The sequence below is a fragment of the Eublepharis macularius genome, chromosome 12 (assembly GCF_028583425.1).
Source record: "Eublepharis macularius isolate TG4126 chromosome 12, MPM_Emac_v1.0, whole genome shotgun sequence".
In the NCBI taxonomy this organism is placed as follows: domain Eukaryota; kingdom Metazoa; phylum Chordata; class Lepidosauria; order Squamata; family Eublepharidae; genus Eublepharis; species Eublepharis macularius.
In genome coordinates, this window is record NC_072801.1 from 69,322,497 (window position 1) to 69,342,443 (window position 19,947).

General features: G+C 42.3%; 1 protein-coding gene across 1 annotated transcript; it reads left to right on the forward strand.

Moving 5' to 3' along the window:
• Window positions 1-1,947: 1,947 nt before the first annotated feature.
• LOC129339688 (vomeronasal type-2 receptor 26-like) lies at window positions 1,948-14,813 on the forward strand. The gene is made up of 6 exons (XM_054994267.1): window positions 1,948-2,165; window positions 3,473-3,650; window positions 4,488-5,339; window positions 10,106-10,333; window positions 12,208-12,334; window positions 13,912-14,813. Exons 1-6 carry the CDS (start codon window positions 1,948-1,950, stop codon window positions 14,811-14,813), a joined length of 2,505 nt encoding a protein of 834 aa, XP_054850242.1.
• The last annotated feature ends 5,134 nt before the right edge of the window (window positions 14,814-19,947 follow it).

Consider the following 19,947-nt stretch of genomic DNA (forward strand, 5'->3'; position numbering starts at 1 on the left):
CTCATATGGCTGCTTTCCCCTTCTGGGGTGACAAAGACAGCTCCCAGCCTGAACAGCCGATGCCTGTTGGCCAGGAGTGCCATATTCCCATTCCAACTATAACTCCCCCCATCCCAATTTAGAACAAAGGTTTCTTTTATAGTACCACTTGTGGGATCCACCTGGTCTGGATGGTCCTAGCTAGCCGAATCCTGTCAGATGTCAGAAGTTAAACTGGATTGAGTCTGGTTAGTATTTGGATGGGAGACCACTAAGGAAGTCGGCACCAAGAGGCAGGCAATGGCAAACCTCTGAACATCTCTGGCACTGAAAATCTGACAGGGTTGTCATAAGTTGGCTGTGACTTGATGGCACTTCACACACACACGCCCCTCATGGGATCCTCTCAAGTTTTTTTTAAAAAGACATGATTTGACACAAACACAACCACCAGGAAAACTTAACTTGTGCAAACTCCCTCAACTACATGGAAGTTGATCTCCTGACTGGATTGCTTCAATGTTCCCTGGTAGTTCATCTCAAGTATAGCACTGCACAGAATAGTTTTCCATTTTTTAAATTATTTCATATTTTACAGAACAAGGTTATTGTGCTGTGTGGCTACTTTTGCTTAGTTTCTAAACTAAGTCTTCCCATTTATAAAAGAAGAAGCAACGTCTCCATTAAGCTGAATGACTTGTCCTGTATAATATAGAATCATTTTCAAGTCAACTTGTCTTTGCTCCTAAGCAGCTAGGTGCATCCTTTTAAATGGACAGAATTAGATAGATTGACAGATGAGACTCATTTGTGTTCCTTTCTTTTCTTTTTTTTACTATGTGTCTTTTTAAAACGGAAGGTAATTGCAGATGGGGGTGGATGTTGCTACAAGAAAGCTGTGTAAATGTGGTAACAACATTCATCCAAAGTTGTTCTCTGAATGACAGAGCCCTTCATTGTAACTGGCAAATATGACATAAGAGGAACTAGATGGTGAACAAACATGATCTTTTTAAAAATTCAGGTAGGATGAAGTGTCTCTGCTTTATTAGTAAGTAATATTCCCATTTGCAGAGTAAGTCCCGCAAAACTTTTGGCAACCTAAGAAAATGGGTAATGATAGCATGCAGAAACAATTTTTGAAATGAGACACTTTTTTATTTGTTTGTATTTTTCCTTATATATAATCATTGCTCTAGAAGCACATCAACTAATTTTTAATTAAGTTTAATTTAATTAAGAGTTAAACAAAAAAGGCCGTTTTTACACTGCTTACCAACCACGGAACATTGCAGAGAGCTCCTGGAATGCCAGCGTCTTCCTGGCGTAATTTTACAAGAATGGTGTGAGAATGGTGAAATCGCACCAGGAAGACGCTGGCGTTCCGGGAGCTCGGTGTGATCTTCCATGGCCGGTAAGCAGTGTGAAAATGGCCAAAGTGCTTTAATCTTGAACTGATAAAAAAAACCAATCCAATCACACAATGTTCATCTGAGAGGTCTACTTGTATTTTTTTCTGAGGGGGGGAGGGGGAGGGCTATCTGCAGTTCCTCCCTTTCTTCCTGCCTCTATAAGAATTAACTTTGAAATCTTGTTCTTCTTTTGCGTCTTTTTCTTTCTTTCTTAAAACTTCACCAACATGTTTTTCTCCCAACAGTGTCACAGTTAATCTGAAACTCTCCCCTATAATCATCAAATTACCAGTCACTAGTTCTATTTTTTCCAAAGCCTCTAGACGATGGTAGTGGCTACTATAGCAACTGTAAACCACGATTGAAAAGATACCATTAATATCCCCTCTTTCGTTCAGAGATGGGGCTTGTGTCAGGCAGGGCACCAATTGCTAACACATTAAAATGTACAGTCCTAGCTTTGAATCAGTGGAGTGATCGGGACTACCAATGGCCGCTTGAATTACATTGTGAAAACAGATGAATTCGCATCTAGTTGGGATGATTCTTCTGTAAAATGGTTGCATTTCTGGCACTGGTATTAGCACTGCTGTCTCAGGTGGCGTGTAAGGTTTCAGTTACCAAATGCACCATCAGTGAGCCAGTCCCTATCCTTCACAAGTACTATCAGTCAGGAGACCTCATCATCACAGGAATAATTTCTCAGATCTACATATTTTCTAAGAATATAACCTTCGAAAAACCTCCATCTTCCGAATTCTTTGATGATCAAATGTAAGCTGTTAGTTTTCTATTCATGTAATAAATCTGTAGATCCTGATTTACTGGGTTGGGTCTGAAGTATACAATCCATTGACAGTGCAGTCTTTGTCCAAGGCAATGTGACTTCCCCCAGTGGAACATGCCTCTTCTTCCAGACCAAGATTCGATGCATAAGTGAAGTCTCCTTGCATTGGAGGAAGGCGTTGTTACTGAGATGGAAACTATGGGTCCAATCTAATATTTTTGAGCAACCTGATGACATGGATTGGCTGTAGCCTTGGTCATTTAGTGGGGAATAACTGACATTGCACGTTCCTCTTTTTATTAATAATCATTTCCCCTGCTTACATCGTAGTAACAGGCGCAGGGATATATTGGTAATAAAGGCGTGATTCTGAACATATTAGACAGCACAGCATACTCAGAGATGAATAATTATTTGAAAATTTGTGGGAGATGCGCAAAATATTCTCTGTCTCATATGACAGTGAAGCCAGCTAATGCATGTATTGTTGCTTCTAATTTATCTTTACAATTTTGATGAGTATCTGCGACCTTTGTTACGTATTACTTGCTTGTCCCTTAAACTCGGGCAATATGCTGAGGGGCCAAACAATGTGGGACCCTGTGGCAATCTGGCCTCTTTCTTCTTGCTTGACAATCCTTCTATGGGCCAAGCTACAAGTGATGAATGACACTTGAACGGCAAGTGAATCGAGTGGAGCACAAGCGGAGGGCACGTGAACAGGGAGTTCACTTGCCATTCAAGTGTCATTCATCACGTGTAGCTTGGCCCTAATATGAAGCAAATGTCCTGAGTTATGGTTGGTATATGTAAAACTGTATCCTTCCAATCAATTGTAGATAGCAAAGCCCAGCACTCTAAGTCATATAGAAGTATGTATTTGAATATTATACAGATGAGCTATGTGCTAAATAAAATGGTAAATAGGAGCTTCTAAAGCAGCTCCCACATCAGGCTGGTGTTCAGAGGTGTTAAACACTGAGGGCCAAGCTACACATGACGAATGACACTTGAACAGCAAGTGGATTGAGTGGAGGGCAAGTGAACAGTGTTTCTTAACTCTTCTCTCACGTAGATCTATTTTAATGAAATATATTTGTGAAATATCTTTTGAGTTAAACAGCTAAAGCCATGTTCTGAAGCAAGTACGCTACCGTGTTGCAAACAATTGTCACTATAGGATGCTGACCAACATCTACCAACATGTCTTGGCCCTCACATTTGCTACAAAGGAAGTCAATGAGAATCCTCAGATCTTACCTAACATCACTCTTGGCTTCCGCGTCTACAACAGCCACTTCAGTGCTAGCTGGACCTATCGTGCCTCCTTGGAACTTCTTTCCAGACAGGGCAAATATATCCCTAACTACACATGCGAGAGGCAGAACAACTTAGTAGCAGTGATTGGAGGTCCGAACTCGAATGTCTGTGTCCACATGGCAACTATCCTGTGCAATTACAAGATTCCCCAAGTAAGTTTTGCTCCCGGCATGTGGGAGTTTAACAAGCTTTTGAAACTAGCCCTGTCTTTAGCGTTGTTAAGAGAAATTATCTTAATTTCTTCTTTACCCCATTTCTCCCTGCAATCCAACAATCCGTTTCTTTTCCTCTTTTAGGAATAGGAATTTATCTTTGATCAGTTTTGATCAAAAAGAAATTTAAAGAGAAGAGAGGCAGGAGGGGAGGCTGTGCAAAAATTCACAGTTTCACTCTGTAGGTGCTCTAAGGCAGGCAATGTCTTACCAAACCTTCCCATCTTTCTGCTAGAGCTCCTTCCTGTGGTGGGTAATGTGAAGCAACTGCAAGGGCTGAAATTCCAAAAAGGTGTATTAATTTCTCTTCAAGGAGAAATGAAAGAGAAAACCCTCTTTGTTAAATAACTTTATTTAAAGGAAGAAAAAAAAGACAATAGAAAGTGCATAAAGTCCAAAACCCTCTTTTAAAAGAGAATAAGAGGAATCAATGTCTATATTTTATAAAGTGAATTTTGAACAATGAAACTCTCCTCCCCTTAACACTACTTTTTATGTAGGTCTGTGTTGAGAGACAGACATTAAGAATGTAGATATGCATCCCCTTTTATTTCTTTCTATTTTCCTGCTGTCGTTGTGTGTTTTTTAAACATACAACCAGGCATAAAATCGTATGAATCCTTCTGGGTTATATAAATACATAGGGAAAAACTGAAATCTGGATTGGAACACATTTGGTATCTGGTGAAAGTCCTCACGATGTGATAAAATATTACTATACACTCACATTTTTACAAAATCTCTCTTCCTCTTCCCTTTCCCCTTTATTTTCTTTAGGTCATATATGCCTCTGCTCCAGTGCTGAATAACAAAACCCATGCTGTTTTTTTCTACCAAATGTTCCCCAATGTGACCCTTCAGTATATGGGTATTGCCAGGTTATTGAGGCATTTCCACTGGACTTGGATTGGGGTCCTCTCTGACGACAATGACAATACAGAGAAGTTTGTTGACAATGAACTTCCTGTGTTTACTCACAGTGGTATCTGCTTTGATTTTGTACACATCTTCCCCAAAATGACATTTTCCAGTAACATTGTTCAGATGGTGAAGGAAGGAACTGAGACATTAAGTATTATCAATGGAAGCACTGCCAATGTAATGGTCATGCATGGTGAAATCCACACGGTAGCACTTCTGAGAACATTGCTGCATGTGTCAGAATTTGAGGACAGACCCATGCAGACGAAAGTTTGGATTATGACATCACAGATGGACTTCACATCATATCCCTTCCAAAGAGACTGGGACTTAGGCTTCATCCATGGCGCTCTGTCTTTCTCGGTTCACTCAAAGGAACTGTTAGGATTCAGGGAGTTTCTTCAGGGGAGAAGCCCTTCCACAGAAACAGAAGACGGCTTTATCAGGGACTTCTGGAAGCTGGTATTTAAGTGTGCATTGCCCAACAGTGCAGCGGATGAAACAGTTGAAGAACTGTGTACAGGGGAGGAGAAACTGGAGACTCTCCCTAGATCTGTCTTTGAAATGAGCGTGACTGGCCACAGCTACAGCATCTACAATGCTGTCTATGCTGTGGCACATTCTGTGCATTCCCTGTATTCATCCACACTCAAATCCAGAGCAACAGCTGAGAGAACGAAACGAAACCTGATTCCGCAACCTTGGCAGGTAATGTCCCAAACAAACAAATGCAGAAGAGTTCACCCTAGATGTGTTCTAACAACAGGACGGAGATGGTATAGAAAGTGCTCTCTCCTGCTGTCTATTTTGCTGTCAAGTCACAGCTGACTTATGGTGACCCCTTAAGGTTTTCAAGGCAAGAGACATTCAGAGATGGTTTGTTATAGCCTGCCACTGTATAGCAATCCTAGACTTCCTTGGTGATCTTCTATCCAAGTATTAACAAGGACTGACCTGGATTAGCTTCTAAGATCTAACCGGGTAAATAGAAAGTTCTCTCTTTATAGGGCTTCTGCTCACATTAAAATCAAAAAGAGTCCAGTAGCACCTTTAAGACTAACCAATTTTATTGTAGCATAAGCTTTCGAGAATCAAGTTCTCTTCGTCAGATGCATGGTACAGAAACTGGTCAAATATAGAAGAGGAGGGGGGAAGAGAGAGAAGATGCAGTTGGGGGGGAAGAGGGATGTAACCAAAGCATTCCTTTGCTAGTAAATGTAAACATCTCCTCTTGGTATGGAGATTAATTGGCTTGTGTGAGGCTTCAAAGGAGTTTGCCGTGTTGGTTTGTAGCAGCAAAACAACCAGACCATCTAATTCCAATGTAGTATAAACCTTCGATAACCACAGCTCTCCCCGTCAGATGCATCTGACAAAGAGAACTGAGGTCCCCGGAAGCCCATGCCAGGTGCCACTGGGCTCCCCCAGACCCCACCTCTGTAAAGGAAATCTGTTACCTGTGATAATGTGATAACCATTCATAGTCCCTATTCAGTCCCAGCTTGACAGAGTCAAATTTCTCTGTCATTTCTTTATATATAATTTATATATAATTTCTTTATATTTTGCCAAGATGCAGGGCTTCAGCTTAGGATTACAAGAACTATATATATTCTTGCTAAGATACACAAGGCTGTCTGATGCGATCTAATTCTTTTATTTCTTCTTAATGGTCACCGTATGGGTTACTTAATAATTATGCATCATTGAGAGTGGAAGAAGTTTAGAAAGCCTGAAGACTCTGCAGAGGGAGACAATGGCGAACCACCTCTGCTTCTCACTTTCCTTGAAAGCCCCAGCAGGGGTTGCTATCAGTCAGTTGTGACTTGATGGCACTTTACTCACCCACATGTACCTACAGAGAGAATGAGAGTGTGGACCAGAGAGCAGTATCTTCACTTTGAAGTGACTTCATTTGTTGTCAATGATAAGGACATGTCTCCATGTCTGATTGGCTGCAAGGACGTTCATATTGATAGCAGGGTCGCTCAAGGAAAGCAAAGGACTGTTTGCAAATGGGCAGAACACGGGTTAAAAGAAATAGACATAAGGGGTTTGTCCTCCCAGTGAGCAATTTAATCTTCTTGAAGGCATAGTGCTGTAGCAGCACTCTGCAGGTGGCCTTGAGTAAGCCACTTCTCTCAGTCCCCATTCCCAGCTGTACTACAGGGATAATAATAACGCTGATTTTGTTTACAGATCTGAGTGGAGCACCAATCTGTCTAGAAGGGTGGTATATAAGCTTACTGTTGCTGTTGTTGTTATACCATTCATACCCAATTCACAACCCCATTTGTTACTTTGTATTAGTTTTAGACTTTCCTCTATGCAATGACCAAACTCTGAGGCTATAGCCCAACACACAATGCTGCCTCTCAGAAGTCTTGCCATTGGTAAAGTGTACGGGTCTGCCCTCCTTCAGACTCCAGGGTTGAGAAATCTAGCTGCAACCAGCAAGGCTCTAACTTGCAAGAGGAGGAACATTTTGACTTCCCTCCCTCCCCAAGTTTTCTTCAGGAAGGATCCTGGCTTCTTCAGGCTGCCTCTTCACCTCATGGGGCAGACCTGAAAAGCCACAGAAGAGATGGATTCTATACTCTGTGAGTCCCTCCTCTCAAAATGTTGTTTAGAAATGAGGAGGAAAAACAGGACTTCAATGGGAGAGAAATAGGAATCAGGCCAAATCAACAGAATTAAATGTTCAAGTTTTGGGGCAAGAGACACAAGGGGGGATTCCGCATGATCAATTTTGATCGGACTTTCTGAGCAGTCATGCCGTGGTGGAGTCCTATGAATCCACTTCTCCCCGAGTCCACATTAGGCTTTTGTTTCGCACATTTCATCGGCTCAAAGTCCATCATGCGGAATTTTTGACAGGATAAAAATCGATTTCTCATCGCTTTTTCCGGGGGAAGTGTCGAATGATGCACATCTTCATTTTTTTAAAAAAAAAAATCCCCCAAAAATGTTGCTACACATAAACGTTGCATCAAACCAACACATTAGAAAAAAATTTCTCACAAAAAAAGTTGCTACACATAAATGTTGCATCAAATAAACATATTGGATAGACCAGAGCACTTCCCACCGATATTGTGGAAGAGTATTGGCTATTGACATTTGGAGGGAAAATTGTTACCAATGACCCCGTGTCTATCTTTCCCGCTTTCTTCGTGAGCGGTGTGGTTTAGTGATAGGTGTTGTGTTGAGGACGGTCTCTTTCTCCATGAAATGCCTAGACCACTAGTTGAATGCTGAAGTCCCTCCATCACACTTTCACTCTACCTCAGAAGCTGTCAGCTGTCAGCGAGCAACAAGTAACAAATTTGACGTGTTGTAAAATGGACCCATTATTGGTCAGCTGTTGTCATGTGACACAGGATATGTTTCTGCATAGATTTGTAGAAACGTTGCAATGTTTTTTTTACATTTTTTTTTTAAAAAAAGAGGGGAAGGGAAAGGGTAGTGGGTGTAGCTTAGAAAACATGATTGGCCAATCAAATTAAGTTGATTCGAAGGGTGAGAGAAAAGAGCAAGGGTGGGGAGAACACTGGATAAAGAATTCTGCATGATTAAAATCCCTAATCTGCTGCGCATGGACAAATGGACAAATAAGTCAGGGGAAAGCAGGATGGACAAAATGGACAAAACGTGCAGTGACTTCGAATCTGCTGCTAGGATTGCCTTCCCACGTGTGGAAACACAAGAAAAAATCGAGGTCATTGAGGGCCAAGCTACACATGACGAATGACACTTGAACGACAAGTGGATTGAGTGGAGGGCAAGTGAACAGGGAGAAATACACTTGCTGTTCAAGTGTCATTCGTCATGTGTAGCTTGGCCCTTAGAAGCTGAAGCAGGGAAAACCATTCGTGCAGAATCACCCAAGAATTACTTAATGCAACCCAATTGGAATAAGTCACAAAAGAACACTCACAATAAAATATAATAGCTAACACATCTAACTATATCATGGTTTCTGTCACCTCCCATCCTCTCCTTGAAGAGGATATGAAATCCAAACCAATCATGACTAGGAATGTGCTATCTGGCATTCATATACTGATTATATAGCCAGATTTAGGTCAATCCGGCATTATCCAACTATGCCAGTTCAAATAAAAGAATCCCAGATCAGACTCAGGAAGCCGGATTCTGATGGGCTGGATTAAATCGGGTTTATTCTTGAAGAGGATAGGAAAACCAAACCAACCATGGCTCCTCTAAGAAAGTCTCTAGCAATTGTATAAATCAACCAGTATTTCCCAACTGCCACCTGTGGCAATACTCTTCACCTGCACAACATCTGCTCATGACATTCTGATTTCATGTAGCTTGGGCCTAGACCTTTTGTGGAGACTGATCTTCACTGCCCACCCTTTATACATACAAATGAAGCCACCATATATAAAGGTTAGTACTGTAATTGGCAGCAGCTCTCCAGAATCTGAGATACAGAGGCTTTCCCTATCTCCTGGTACCTGATCTTTTTAACTGGAGATGGCAGTAATTGAACTTTGGACCATCTGCTCTTAAACAGACTCTGATTCTGGATTCTGGGGACAGGAGCCAGGCAAGGAACCTTTGCATCCTGGCTAGGGAGGGCGAAGGCATATGCTTTCAAATATGTTCTACATTTCCAAGGCAGGCCCTTGCATTGCATAGATGGAAAGGACTGATGTACTACCCTTGGGCCCAATGGATGGCAGAAACCATGCAGGTGAAGCACAGCTTGGCCATCTATCTAGGCTTACCTGTGACTAGCCTTTTTGCCAGGTGACACTCTAGACATCAGCCATGGACTTGGTTGCAGCAGCGGCTCAATCATCAGAGGCAGTGATTGTGTTATAGGAGAGGCATCAGGAGTGCTACTGGGGCAGTGGTAGAGACTTGGGAGGAGATTGTGAAGAGCTGGTGGGCTTGATGCACTTTTGTTTCCCCCTCATCCCTTGTCAAACAAGTGACAAGTAGAACTCTGTGGCTGCTTTTGCCCAGTTCGCCAACCAAATCCTCTTTATTTGAGAAGAGGCATGGATCTCCTGGGGACAAGTATGGATCATCGCATTGATCCACTTGTCAAGTATGGAATTGCTTGCAATTTGATCCTTTTGCACAAGAGCAGTTGCATGTATCCTTTGAATAGCCAGTATTGGATTCCTTGCCTGTTTTTTGTGCCTGCTCAGGCCATGCTCTATATGTAGTAATTGGATAGGAGACCTCCATCGAAGACCATGGTTGCAGAAGTGGGCAATGACAAATTACTTCATTAGTCCCTTGCCCTGGAAACTCCAGCGGGGGGTCACCATAATTTGGCTATGACTTTCTACCACCAATACTTTTAATATAGCCATTATTCTCTTTAATGACCTAGTTAATTCATATTTACCTGCTTAGACTAAGTAATTAGCACTCTTCGCATATTTGTGTATTTTTGCTTTCCATTAGAATTTTCTTTTCTTTTTTTTTACATTAAGCTCCACCGTTTTCTGAGAAGTGTTTCATTTAACAACAGTGCTGGTGAAAGAGTTTCCTTCATTCAAAATGAGGCATCAAAAGTGGGCTTTGATATTATCAACTGGGTCACATTCCCCAACAATTCCTTTGTTAGAGTCAAAGTTGGACACATAGAACCAAAGACTTCCATAGACAATGGGCTGGCCATCCATGAAGGTGCCATTGTATGGCCCAGTAGTTTTAACCAGGTAGGTCTATGAATATCACAGTTTCTCCGATGACCAGAATCTGATGGAACATGGGGGCAAAGCTATTACAAATTCCAGATGCCATAAGACCTTATTAGAATTTTGTTCCATTGTGATTCACAATCAGATACTAAAATAAGTATGTGTTCTGTCAGTGTCATGAAGTTCATTAAAATGACAATAGCTTCCACAAATGTATGCCAACAAACCCTTCTAGTTTAGTTTCTTCACTGTTGTGTGGCCTTCAACTCATCTTCTGAAAAAAACATACACATCTTGCATTTCAGGTATATTCCCATTCCAATCCAAATTTGCCATGTATCGAGGGGTAAGAATGCCCCATAGAGTTTGTTGTTGTTTGTTTGTGGTTATCACAAAGGTATGTTTCTCTTTAGAGCACATAAAAATGGTTGCTTAGATTACTGCTTTCTCAGTAAACTCATGGGGTAGAAAAAAATACACCAATGGCAAAAATGTGTAGATTATCTGACATTTATTTTCTACTCAGGTGCTTTTTTTTTTTTTTTTTACAGAAAAAAATAAACTGCAAGTGATAAGCAGGGCTTTTTTTTCTGGGAAAAGAGGTGGTGGAACTCAGTGGGTTTCCCTTGGAGAAAATGGTTACATCATGTCTGGTGGCCCCGCCCCCTGAGCTCCAGACAGAGGGGAGTTTAGATTGCCCTCCGCACTGCTCAGCAGCATGGAGGGCAATCTCAACTCCCCTCTGTCTGAAGATCAGGGGGCGGGGCCACCAGCCATGTGACCATTTTCAAGTGGTTCCAGAACTCCATTCCAGTGCGTTCCAGTTGAAAAAAAGCCCTGGTGATAAGTGGCTATACTTGCAGCAAGTTAACTGTAAACACCCACAGAATACATAACAAGGCATAAAATTATGACAAATTAAACTTGCTTGTCTTCCTGAGCTCTTTTACGCCAGCTACACTGGATTCCAGTGGAATTCCAGATCAGGTTCAAGGTTCTGGTTTTAACCTTTAAGGCCCTTAGCAGAGTGGGACCAACATATCGTCAAGACTGCTTCTCACCACATGTTCCCTGGAGAGCACTCTGTACAGCTGCTGCATCATGAAGCTGTTTCTTTGTATCTGTAATATTGATAGATTTTATTTTATATTGTGGGTTGTTTTATTTTTTATATGTATGAATATATGGTGTTATCTGCTCTGAGCCTGTGTGCTGAGAGAGCGAGCTACAAATTTACTAATAAAAAAAATAAAATAAATAAAAATACCATAAAAGACTTCAGGAAGGGCAGATGATCTGACAGCGATTGCATACAAAGTGTTCTCTAGAAGTGATGCTGTTATTCCCTGCCAATAGGAACCCATTTTTAATTTAACTAAAGCAGAAGTTCTCATACTGGCGGTCAGGTTGTAAAAATGGGGTGTGATTCGCTCACAGATAGGTTGCAGGTCTAGAAAGGTAGAAAACAGAATACACCAGTTTGGTGTAGTGGTTAAGAGCGTGGGACTCTAATCTGGAGAACTGGGTTTGATTTTCCACTCCTCCGCTTGAAGCCAGTTGGGTGACCTTGGGTCTGTCACAGCTCTCTCAACCCCATCCATCTCACAGGGTGTTTTGTTGTGGGGATAGCATACTTTGTAAAACACTATGAGTGTATGTTAAGTCATCCTGAAGGGCAGTATATACATCGAATGTTATTATTATTATTAAGGTGTGAGAGGAGGCCATGGGAGGTAGGATGGTGTTTGGAGGCAGGGCCTGGAGGGGAAATTGTTACTGATGCTTTGGGTGAAAACCAGGAAGTGTCATCACTGCCCTCACTTGGTACTCTAGGAATCCTGAAGCTCTATGTTTTTGAATGTACAACAATTCTTTTTTTCATTTATTGACAGTCACAGCCTTTTTCTGCCTGTAATGACAACTGTCGTTCAGGTTATAGTAGGACAGTGATGGAGGGGAAGCCATTTTGTTGCTACAACTGTGCTAGATGTCCAAAAGGGAAAATTTCAGATCAAAAGGGTAAGTGATGTGGACCATAGAGCTTACCAAAATATTTTGCCTTATTTATTTTATTATTTTATTTATTCCTTTTTCACTGAGACTCAAGGTGGATTGCATAGAGTTATATTAGTACAATCTATATCAAGGACATACAATGCTATAGGGTAAATAAATACAAGTTTACAAAGACATAGCTTTAGCAAGAATCCAATACAGAGTTGAAGAAATGTTGAAACAGCATAAGCAATTCTAGGACTGGCATACGACAACATAGAACTACTGAGTAGGGTCATACTTAAAGCAAAAGGTAGTACATGGAACATATACTTAAAGCAACAGATAGGACATAAGGCAACCTAGTGGTGAAGTCTATGGTCCCTCATTAGTGAAACATCTCTTTGGGACGATCTCAGAATCACAGAATCAGAGTTGGACGGAGCCATACAGACCTTCTAGTCCAACCCCCTGCCCAATGCAGGATGAGCCTAAAGCATCCCGGACAAATATTCATCCAGCCTCTTCTTGAAAACTGCCAGTGAAGGGGAGCTCTCCACCTCCCTAGGCAGCTGATTCCACCTTTGAACAGCCTTTCAAATATTTAAAGAGAGCAATCATGTCCCACCTCAATCTCCTCTTCTCCAAACTAAAAGTCCCAAGGCCCTACAATACACTCTTCCTACAATACAGCTCTCCTATCTGAGTAAAAAGGCCCTTTTGAATAATTCAGATTGGCATCATTTGCAGAAAGCCAGGAGAGTGGTGCCTTCAGTCCTTGATTGCTTTAATGTTTAAGAAGTTGATGACTCAATAATGGATACGACACCAAATAAGAGGATGGAACCAGCTGACTTCCCCTCTGTGTGTGCATTCTTCTGAACAGCATCTTAGCTTCGATGAACAAAAATGAATTTCAGCATACCCAAATCAGAGAGTCATAGTGCTGACTCCCAGTTAATTATATCCATAAAAAAAGACACCTTAACTAATTGGGTTAAGAGTTCCATGATCACACAAGTCCTAAGATCAACCTGTATGTTCAGTGTGTAATAACAACTATGTTTTTCCATAAAGTTATGACAGTAACAGTCCTTTTCAAAACAGAGCTAACAACTTTAATTAAGCTACGAATGAAATTTACCTGGGGTGCCTTTGTACCTCATATAAGTTTCTAAATAAGGAGGAGTAGGGGTGACTTTTTTCTACAGTGCCTAACATGTCCATGGTTCAAAGTTACCCAGTGGGCAAGCCCTTTTTCTGGGGTAAGCAAAATGATAATTATCTGAAGAAGTGTTCACAAAAGCTCATACTCTACCACAAATTTTGTTAGTCTTATTGGTGCTACTGGACTCTTGATCGTTTCAAAATCATAAATAATAATTGATTTTTTCTTGGGCTTGTCACACAATGGACTTCCAGTGTCAATGTCCTAAAAGGCCAGTGATAGAAATGCTTTTGGATTTTTCTATGAGAAAAATCTTGTGGAATAGGTAGATACTCCTGAGGCCCAGAAAGGGGCCTGGCATTATATTAAAGGTTCCTCAAATGTGTTATAGATTGGGGAAACTGGGTATAGAAATTCTCATTTTCTTTTGCAGACATGGATTATTGTTTTCAGTGTCCAGAAGATCAATATCCAAACAAAAACCAAGATTTTTGCATTCCCAAAATTATCAGCTTCCTGTCTTATGACGAACCTTTAGGAATCACTTTGGCCATTTTCGCTCTTTTGTTTTCTTTCATTACAGCATTAGTATTTGGGATCTTCATTAAAAACCAGGACACTCCAATTGTCAAAGCCAACAACAGGAACCTCTCCTACACTCTTCTCATCTCCCTCCTGCTCTCCTTCCTTTGTATTTTTTTATTCATTGGCCAGCCAGAAAAACTGATGTGTCTCCTTCGACAAACTGCTTTTGGCACAGTCTTCTCTTTGGCAGTTTCTTGTATATTAGCCAAAACCATTATGGTGGTTCTAGCTTTCATGGCTACCAAGCCAGGCTCCAATATGAGGAGATGGATGGGGAAACGGTTAACCAGCTCTATTGTTCTTTCTGGCTCCCTTATTCAAGCCACTATTTGTGTTGTGTGGCTTGCAACATCTCCCCCATTCCCAGATTTTGATACGCACTCAACACCTGGAGAAATTGTATTACAATGTAATGAAGGCTCAGTGGCAATATTTTATTGTGTCCTGGGCTTTATGGGCTTCCTAGCTATTGTCAGCTTCACTGTGGCTTTCCTAGCACGGAAGTTGCCTGACAGTTTTAATGAAGCCAAGTTCATCACCTTCAGCATGTTGGTCTTCTGTAGTGTTTGGTTATCTTTTCTTCCAAGCTACCTGAGCACAAAGGGAAAATACATGGTGGCTGTCGAAATGTTCTCCATCTTGGCTTCCAGTGCTGGATTATTGATCTTTATCTTTTCCCCCAAATGCTATATCATTTTGCTGAGGCCTGAACTGAACAAGAGGGGGCAGATAATAAGACAAAAGTATTAAAGAATCTTACAAATATGAGTCTAGGCCTGCTACATGTGTCTGCAAATTTCTCAATGTATGCAAACACTGTAATCTGATGAAAACAAGAAAAACAGGCAAACTGAACTATTAGACATCATGTGAAAGTTTCATGGCGTTACATCAATCAGAGATAAAACCAGTCTGGAAAATCCCCCCAAAATATCACGTATGAAAAGCTTCTCAATCATGCAAAAAGTGAGATGCCCCCAAACATTCATGTTAAAAATATTAAAATATTATAATTGAGATTAAAAATATTAATATCAATAATGTGTTGAGCTGCATTTTTCTTTATTATGCTTGTGCCAAAAATGCTAGCAATGTAACCAGTGTGTATTAAGTGATATGGGAAAAATAAAACCTAGAAAGTAAGTTATATTTTAGGCAGATATAATGTAGGATCTGGGAGGGAATGTAGCATGGTATAGCCTTAGCCTGTCAGAACTTGGAAGCTAAGCAGGGTCAGTACTTGGGTGGGGGATCACAAAGGATAACTTTCCAGAGGAAGGAAATGGCAAAACCATCTCAAATAATGATAATTGCTTATATACTGCTCTTCTAGACAGATTAATGCCCCACTTAGAGTGGTGAACAAAGTCGGTGTTATTATTATCCCAGCGATACAGCTGGGGAGCTGGGGCTGAAAGGAATGGCTTACCAAAGGCCACCTACTGATCTCACGGCAGTAGTGGGATTTGAACTAGCAGAGTGCTGATATACAACCTGACCACCTAACCACTTGCCTTGAAAGCCCTTGCAGGGGTCGCCATGGGTTGGCTGACTACACATACATACGTAATGCAGGACCTGAATCACTGGGTATAAAACAATCAGGACCTTGGAGACTGGTGAAAGAAATAGAAGGCCATATATTTGGAGCAGAATTAGGGAAGATTAGATCCAAGTCAAAGCTCCGTCAGATGATGGAGAGATAACCTTACACCAATCCAAATTTTACTATATAATTGAGTAAACGTATTTCAGACAACTCACTTTGTCCCCTGGCGCACCACCAGAGGGTGCTGCCATGGAGGGAAGCCTAGGCAAGGCACCATGTCCCTCCAGAAAACATGCCATGGAGGGAAGCCCAGGCTGGGAGCAGGTGGCAATGCCCACCTCCCGCCTTCACCCAGCTGGTATTAGGAGTGAGGCAGGTGGCAATGCCTACCACCCAACTTAATCCAGCTGCTATTTGGAGTGGAGCAGGTGGCAATGCCCACCCCCTGCCTTAAACCAGCTGGTATTTGGAGTGGAGGAGATAGCAATGCCCACACCCATTCAGCCAGCTGGGATCAGGAGCGCAGCAAGTGGCAATGCCTGCCCCCTTCCTTAACCCAGCAGGTATTAGGAGATGAGAAGGTGGCAATGCTCACCCACCACACCTTAACCCAGCTGGGATCAGGAGCAGAGCAGGTGACAATACCCACTCACCCCTTCAACCCGCTGGGATCAGAAGTTGAGTAGGCAGAAATGCCTGCCCCCCTTTCAGCCAACTGGGATCAGGAGCAGAGCAGGTGGCAATGCCTTTGCCCCACCTTATCCCAGCTGATATTAGGAGCAGAGCAGGTGGAATTTTCCCTCCCACCTTAACCTAGCAGGTATTAGGAGCAGAGCAGGTGGCAATGTCACACCCCTCCTTAACCCAGCTGGGATCAGGAGCAGATCAGATGTCAATACTCACCCCCCTTCACTCAGCTAGGATAAGGAGCAGATCAGATGGCAATACCCGCCCTCCTTCACCCAACTGGGATCAGGAGTGGAGCAGGTGAAAATGCCCCCTTCCTTAACCCAGCTGGTATTAGTGGTGGAGCAGGTGGCAATGTCCACTCACCCATCACCCATTTGTGATCAGGTGTGGAGCGGGTGGCAATATCCACTCACCCATCACCCATTTGTGATCAGGTGTGGAGCGGGTGGCAATGCCCACTTTGTGCCTTCACCTGGCTGGGATCAGGCACAGAACAGGAGGTAATGCCTTTCTTCCTTTCACCCAGCCAGGATAAGGAGCAGAGCAGATGGCAATGCCTGTCCTCTTCAACCTACCGTAATAAGCCACTGAGAAGGCAGCAATGCCCACCCTGTCTTCACCCTACCATAGTCAGGAGGCAAACATGCAGCAATGCTTGCCCCTCCAATTAAACCTGCAGGAGCAGAGCACGTAGTAAAGCCCGCCGCCCATCTTCAGGCATGGAGCAGGAGACAATGCCTGTTCCTCCCTTCACCCAGTGGTGAGCAGGTGGCAATGCCCACCCCCCTTCACCCAGCTGGGATCAGGCTCAGAGAAGGTGGCAATGCCTGCCCTCCTTCACCCATCCGTAGTCAGGCGCAGAACAGGTAGCAATGCCCCACTTTACCCAGCATGTTTCAGGCACGGAGCAGGAAGCAAAGCCCACCACCCCTTCACATGGCCGAGATCAGGCAGATCAGGCATGGAGCTGGAATCAGTGACAGAGGAGGAGTGAATGCCTGCTTGCCCACCCTTCCCTTTCTAGAGCCCATTGTATTTTTTTCCACAACGGGCTTTGTTGCTAGTAGGCAATAAGCTTTGTCTTTTGCCTGGCCAACAAAATCAGTTGTTGGTTGTTGTGGGTTTTCCGGGCTGTATTGCCGTGTTGTGGGAAAACCCACAACAACCATCGTTCTCCGGCCGTGAAAGCCTTCGACAATACATAAAATCAGTTGTCTCTAGACTTAGCTGGTAAGATTCTTAACAATTGTATTGGCTTGATATGCTATAGGAACACTCTGAAAGAACCATAAAGTGTGTTGTGGACAACTAATAAAGTGTGCTAAAAATAATAAAGAGTATATTGCATTATCTGGTCTGGTTCCATGGCAAGTGTAATTCAGCACAGATAAAAAGATCCCCGATTAAGAAAAAGTCTGCAGGACTTCCTCAAATAGGTAGAGATCAGCAAACAGTTGCAAGCAACATTGAGCTTTAGGGGGAAAATCATTTCCAATATGACCTTCCTCCAAGGAGCTAACATCTCCCTTCTTCCTTATGGATCTCCACTCTTCCATTTTATCTCTTACATCAGTTAATCTGAGACAGAATAGCTGGCCCAAAATTATCCAGTGAGAGATCATGGCTGAATGGGGATTTGCACCCAGATTTCCCATACCTGAGTAGGTAATTTTCAGTGACATCTTAATCAGAATTACTCCAGTCTAAACCCATTGATTTCAAGGGGTTTAGACTGGAGTAACTCTGCTTGGGATTTTACTGCCAAATCACTATACCAGTGACTCTTGTCATGCCAACGACTGCATACTGTATACAACTTTGGAGGAAATGCTATAGAGAACAAATCAATACTTGGGAAGAGGTGTTACAGATAATAAATTAATACAGAAGTAGTGAGTGGATCAGAATCAGACTGCCATGCATGGAGCAGAATCGAAGGAAGGAACATTTTCTGTTCCTTCCAGTCTCACTGCACAGGCCTCTCTTAGAGAGCAATCCAACGCAAGTCTGCGTAGAATCCTACTCAAGTGTATTCAGTTCAGTTTACTCTCAGGAACATATTGTAAGGATTACACTGCTGGGCCATTTCCACACTGCTTACTTTGTTCCAGAAAACAGCGACATCTCGTGCGAAATCTTGTGAGAAGACGCTGTTATCATGCGAAATTGCGCAAGAAGACACTGTTATCGTGCGAGAAGACGCGATAACAGCATGTTCTTGTGAGATTTCATGCGAGACTTTGCTGTTTTCCAGAACAAGGTAAGCAGTGTGGAAATGGCCTTGGTTTCCTACAAAAGCCAAATCAACATTTATGTTATATTGGAGTTTCAAGATAATGTGAAGTAAGGTGTTTCTAAACAAAGTTGCAACTACCTCTTTTTAAAATTAACCTCTTTTTTCTCTGGGCAGGAGGGAGCCCCAGGAAGAAACTTGGTTGTGAAAGAATGTGTGTTGTGTGTCATGTGCCATCAAGTCACTGCCAACCTATGGCAACCCTATGAAAGTGGGTGTGAGGTGCCCTCAAGTCAGACATGACTTATGGTGACCCCTGGTGGGGTTTTCATGGCAAGAAACTAACAGAGATGGTTTCCCATTGCCTGCCTCTGCAACCCTGGTCTTTGTGGGAGGTCTCCCATCCAATTACTAACCAAGGCTGACCCTGCTTAGCTTCTGAGATCTGACGAGATAAGGCTCACCTAGACTATCCAGGTCAGGGCACCCTATGAATGAAAGATGTCCTATCATTAACGAGCTTGCCCAGATCTTACAAACTGGAGGACATGGCACCTTTTATTGAGACAAGCCATCTCAGGGCCAAGCTACAAGTGACGAATGACACTTGAACAGCAAGTGGATTGAGTGGAGCGCAAGTGAACAGGGAGAAATACACTTGCCGTTCAAGTGTCATTCGTCACTTGTAGCTTCGCCCTCATTTTAAATCTCCCTCTTTTCCTACTGTCTTCCACTGTTCCTAGCATTCTTGACTTTTCCAGAGAGTCTTGTCTTCTCATGATTTGAAAGAATATGCCATAAATGTATACAGCAGGAGACATCATGCTAAACATGACAATTTTAAAATGACTGTTTGGTGGAACAGCCAAACTTGGATTAAAAAATAGCATGTAAGCAGAAATAATTTAGACATAGGCAGTCTCTAAAAGATCAGAAGTTTTACAGGTTTGTGCCTACAAGCTATCAACTATTTTATTTAGTAGAAAAGAGAAAAAAGACTGCAGTCTTCCTTGGAGAAGACAGAGAGGAAGTGATTTCACCCACATGTCCTTCTTCACTCCAGGCCAAACAACTCACACAGATATTCTGCCACATGCCTTTGTGATCCTGGGAATGAACTTTGCAGGGGCCAGATTGAGCTAATCAGGAGGAGCAGACAAGAACGCTGGAATATTCTGCATTCTATGCACAGAATGGAAAGAGAGAGAACATTGATTATTCCATTTCAACTGCAATGTCCAAGTAGATTTTAAAGCACTCCTGTTAAGAAAAAGTGGCCCAATTGTCAAACTATCCAAATTCTTATGCTGCTCCAAAAAATGGCTACTTCTTTTCTTTTGTGGTAAGTTTTGGTAGTCCCCCCCCCTCTTCCTTATCATCAGGCATGGATGATTCTGTCTAAACTGACACAG

Coding starts and splice junctions, on each gene's coding strand:
- LOC129339688 (XM_054994267.1), top strand. CDS start 1,948: ATGGTTGCATTTCTGGCACTGGTATTAGCACTGCTGTCTCAGGTGGCG. Junction 2,166..3,472: donor GAATTCTTTGATGATCAAAT/GTAAGCTGTTAG, acceptor CGTCTACAACAG/CCACTTCAGTGCTAGCTGGA. Junction 12,335..13,911: donor GAAAATTTCAGATCAAAAGG/GTAAGTGATGTG, acceptor TTTCTTTTGCAG/ACATGGATTATTGTTTTCAG.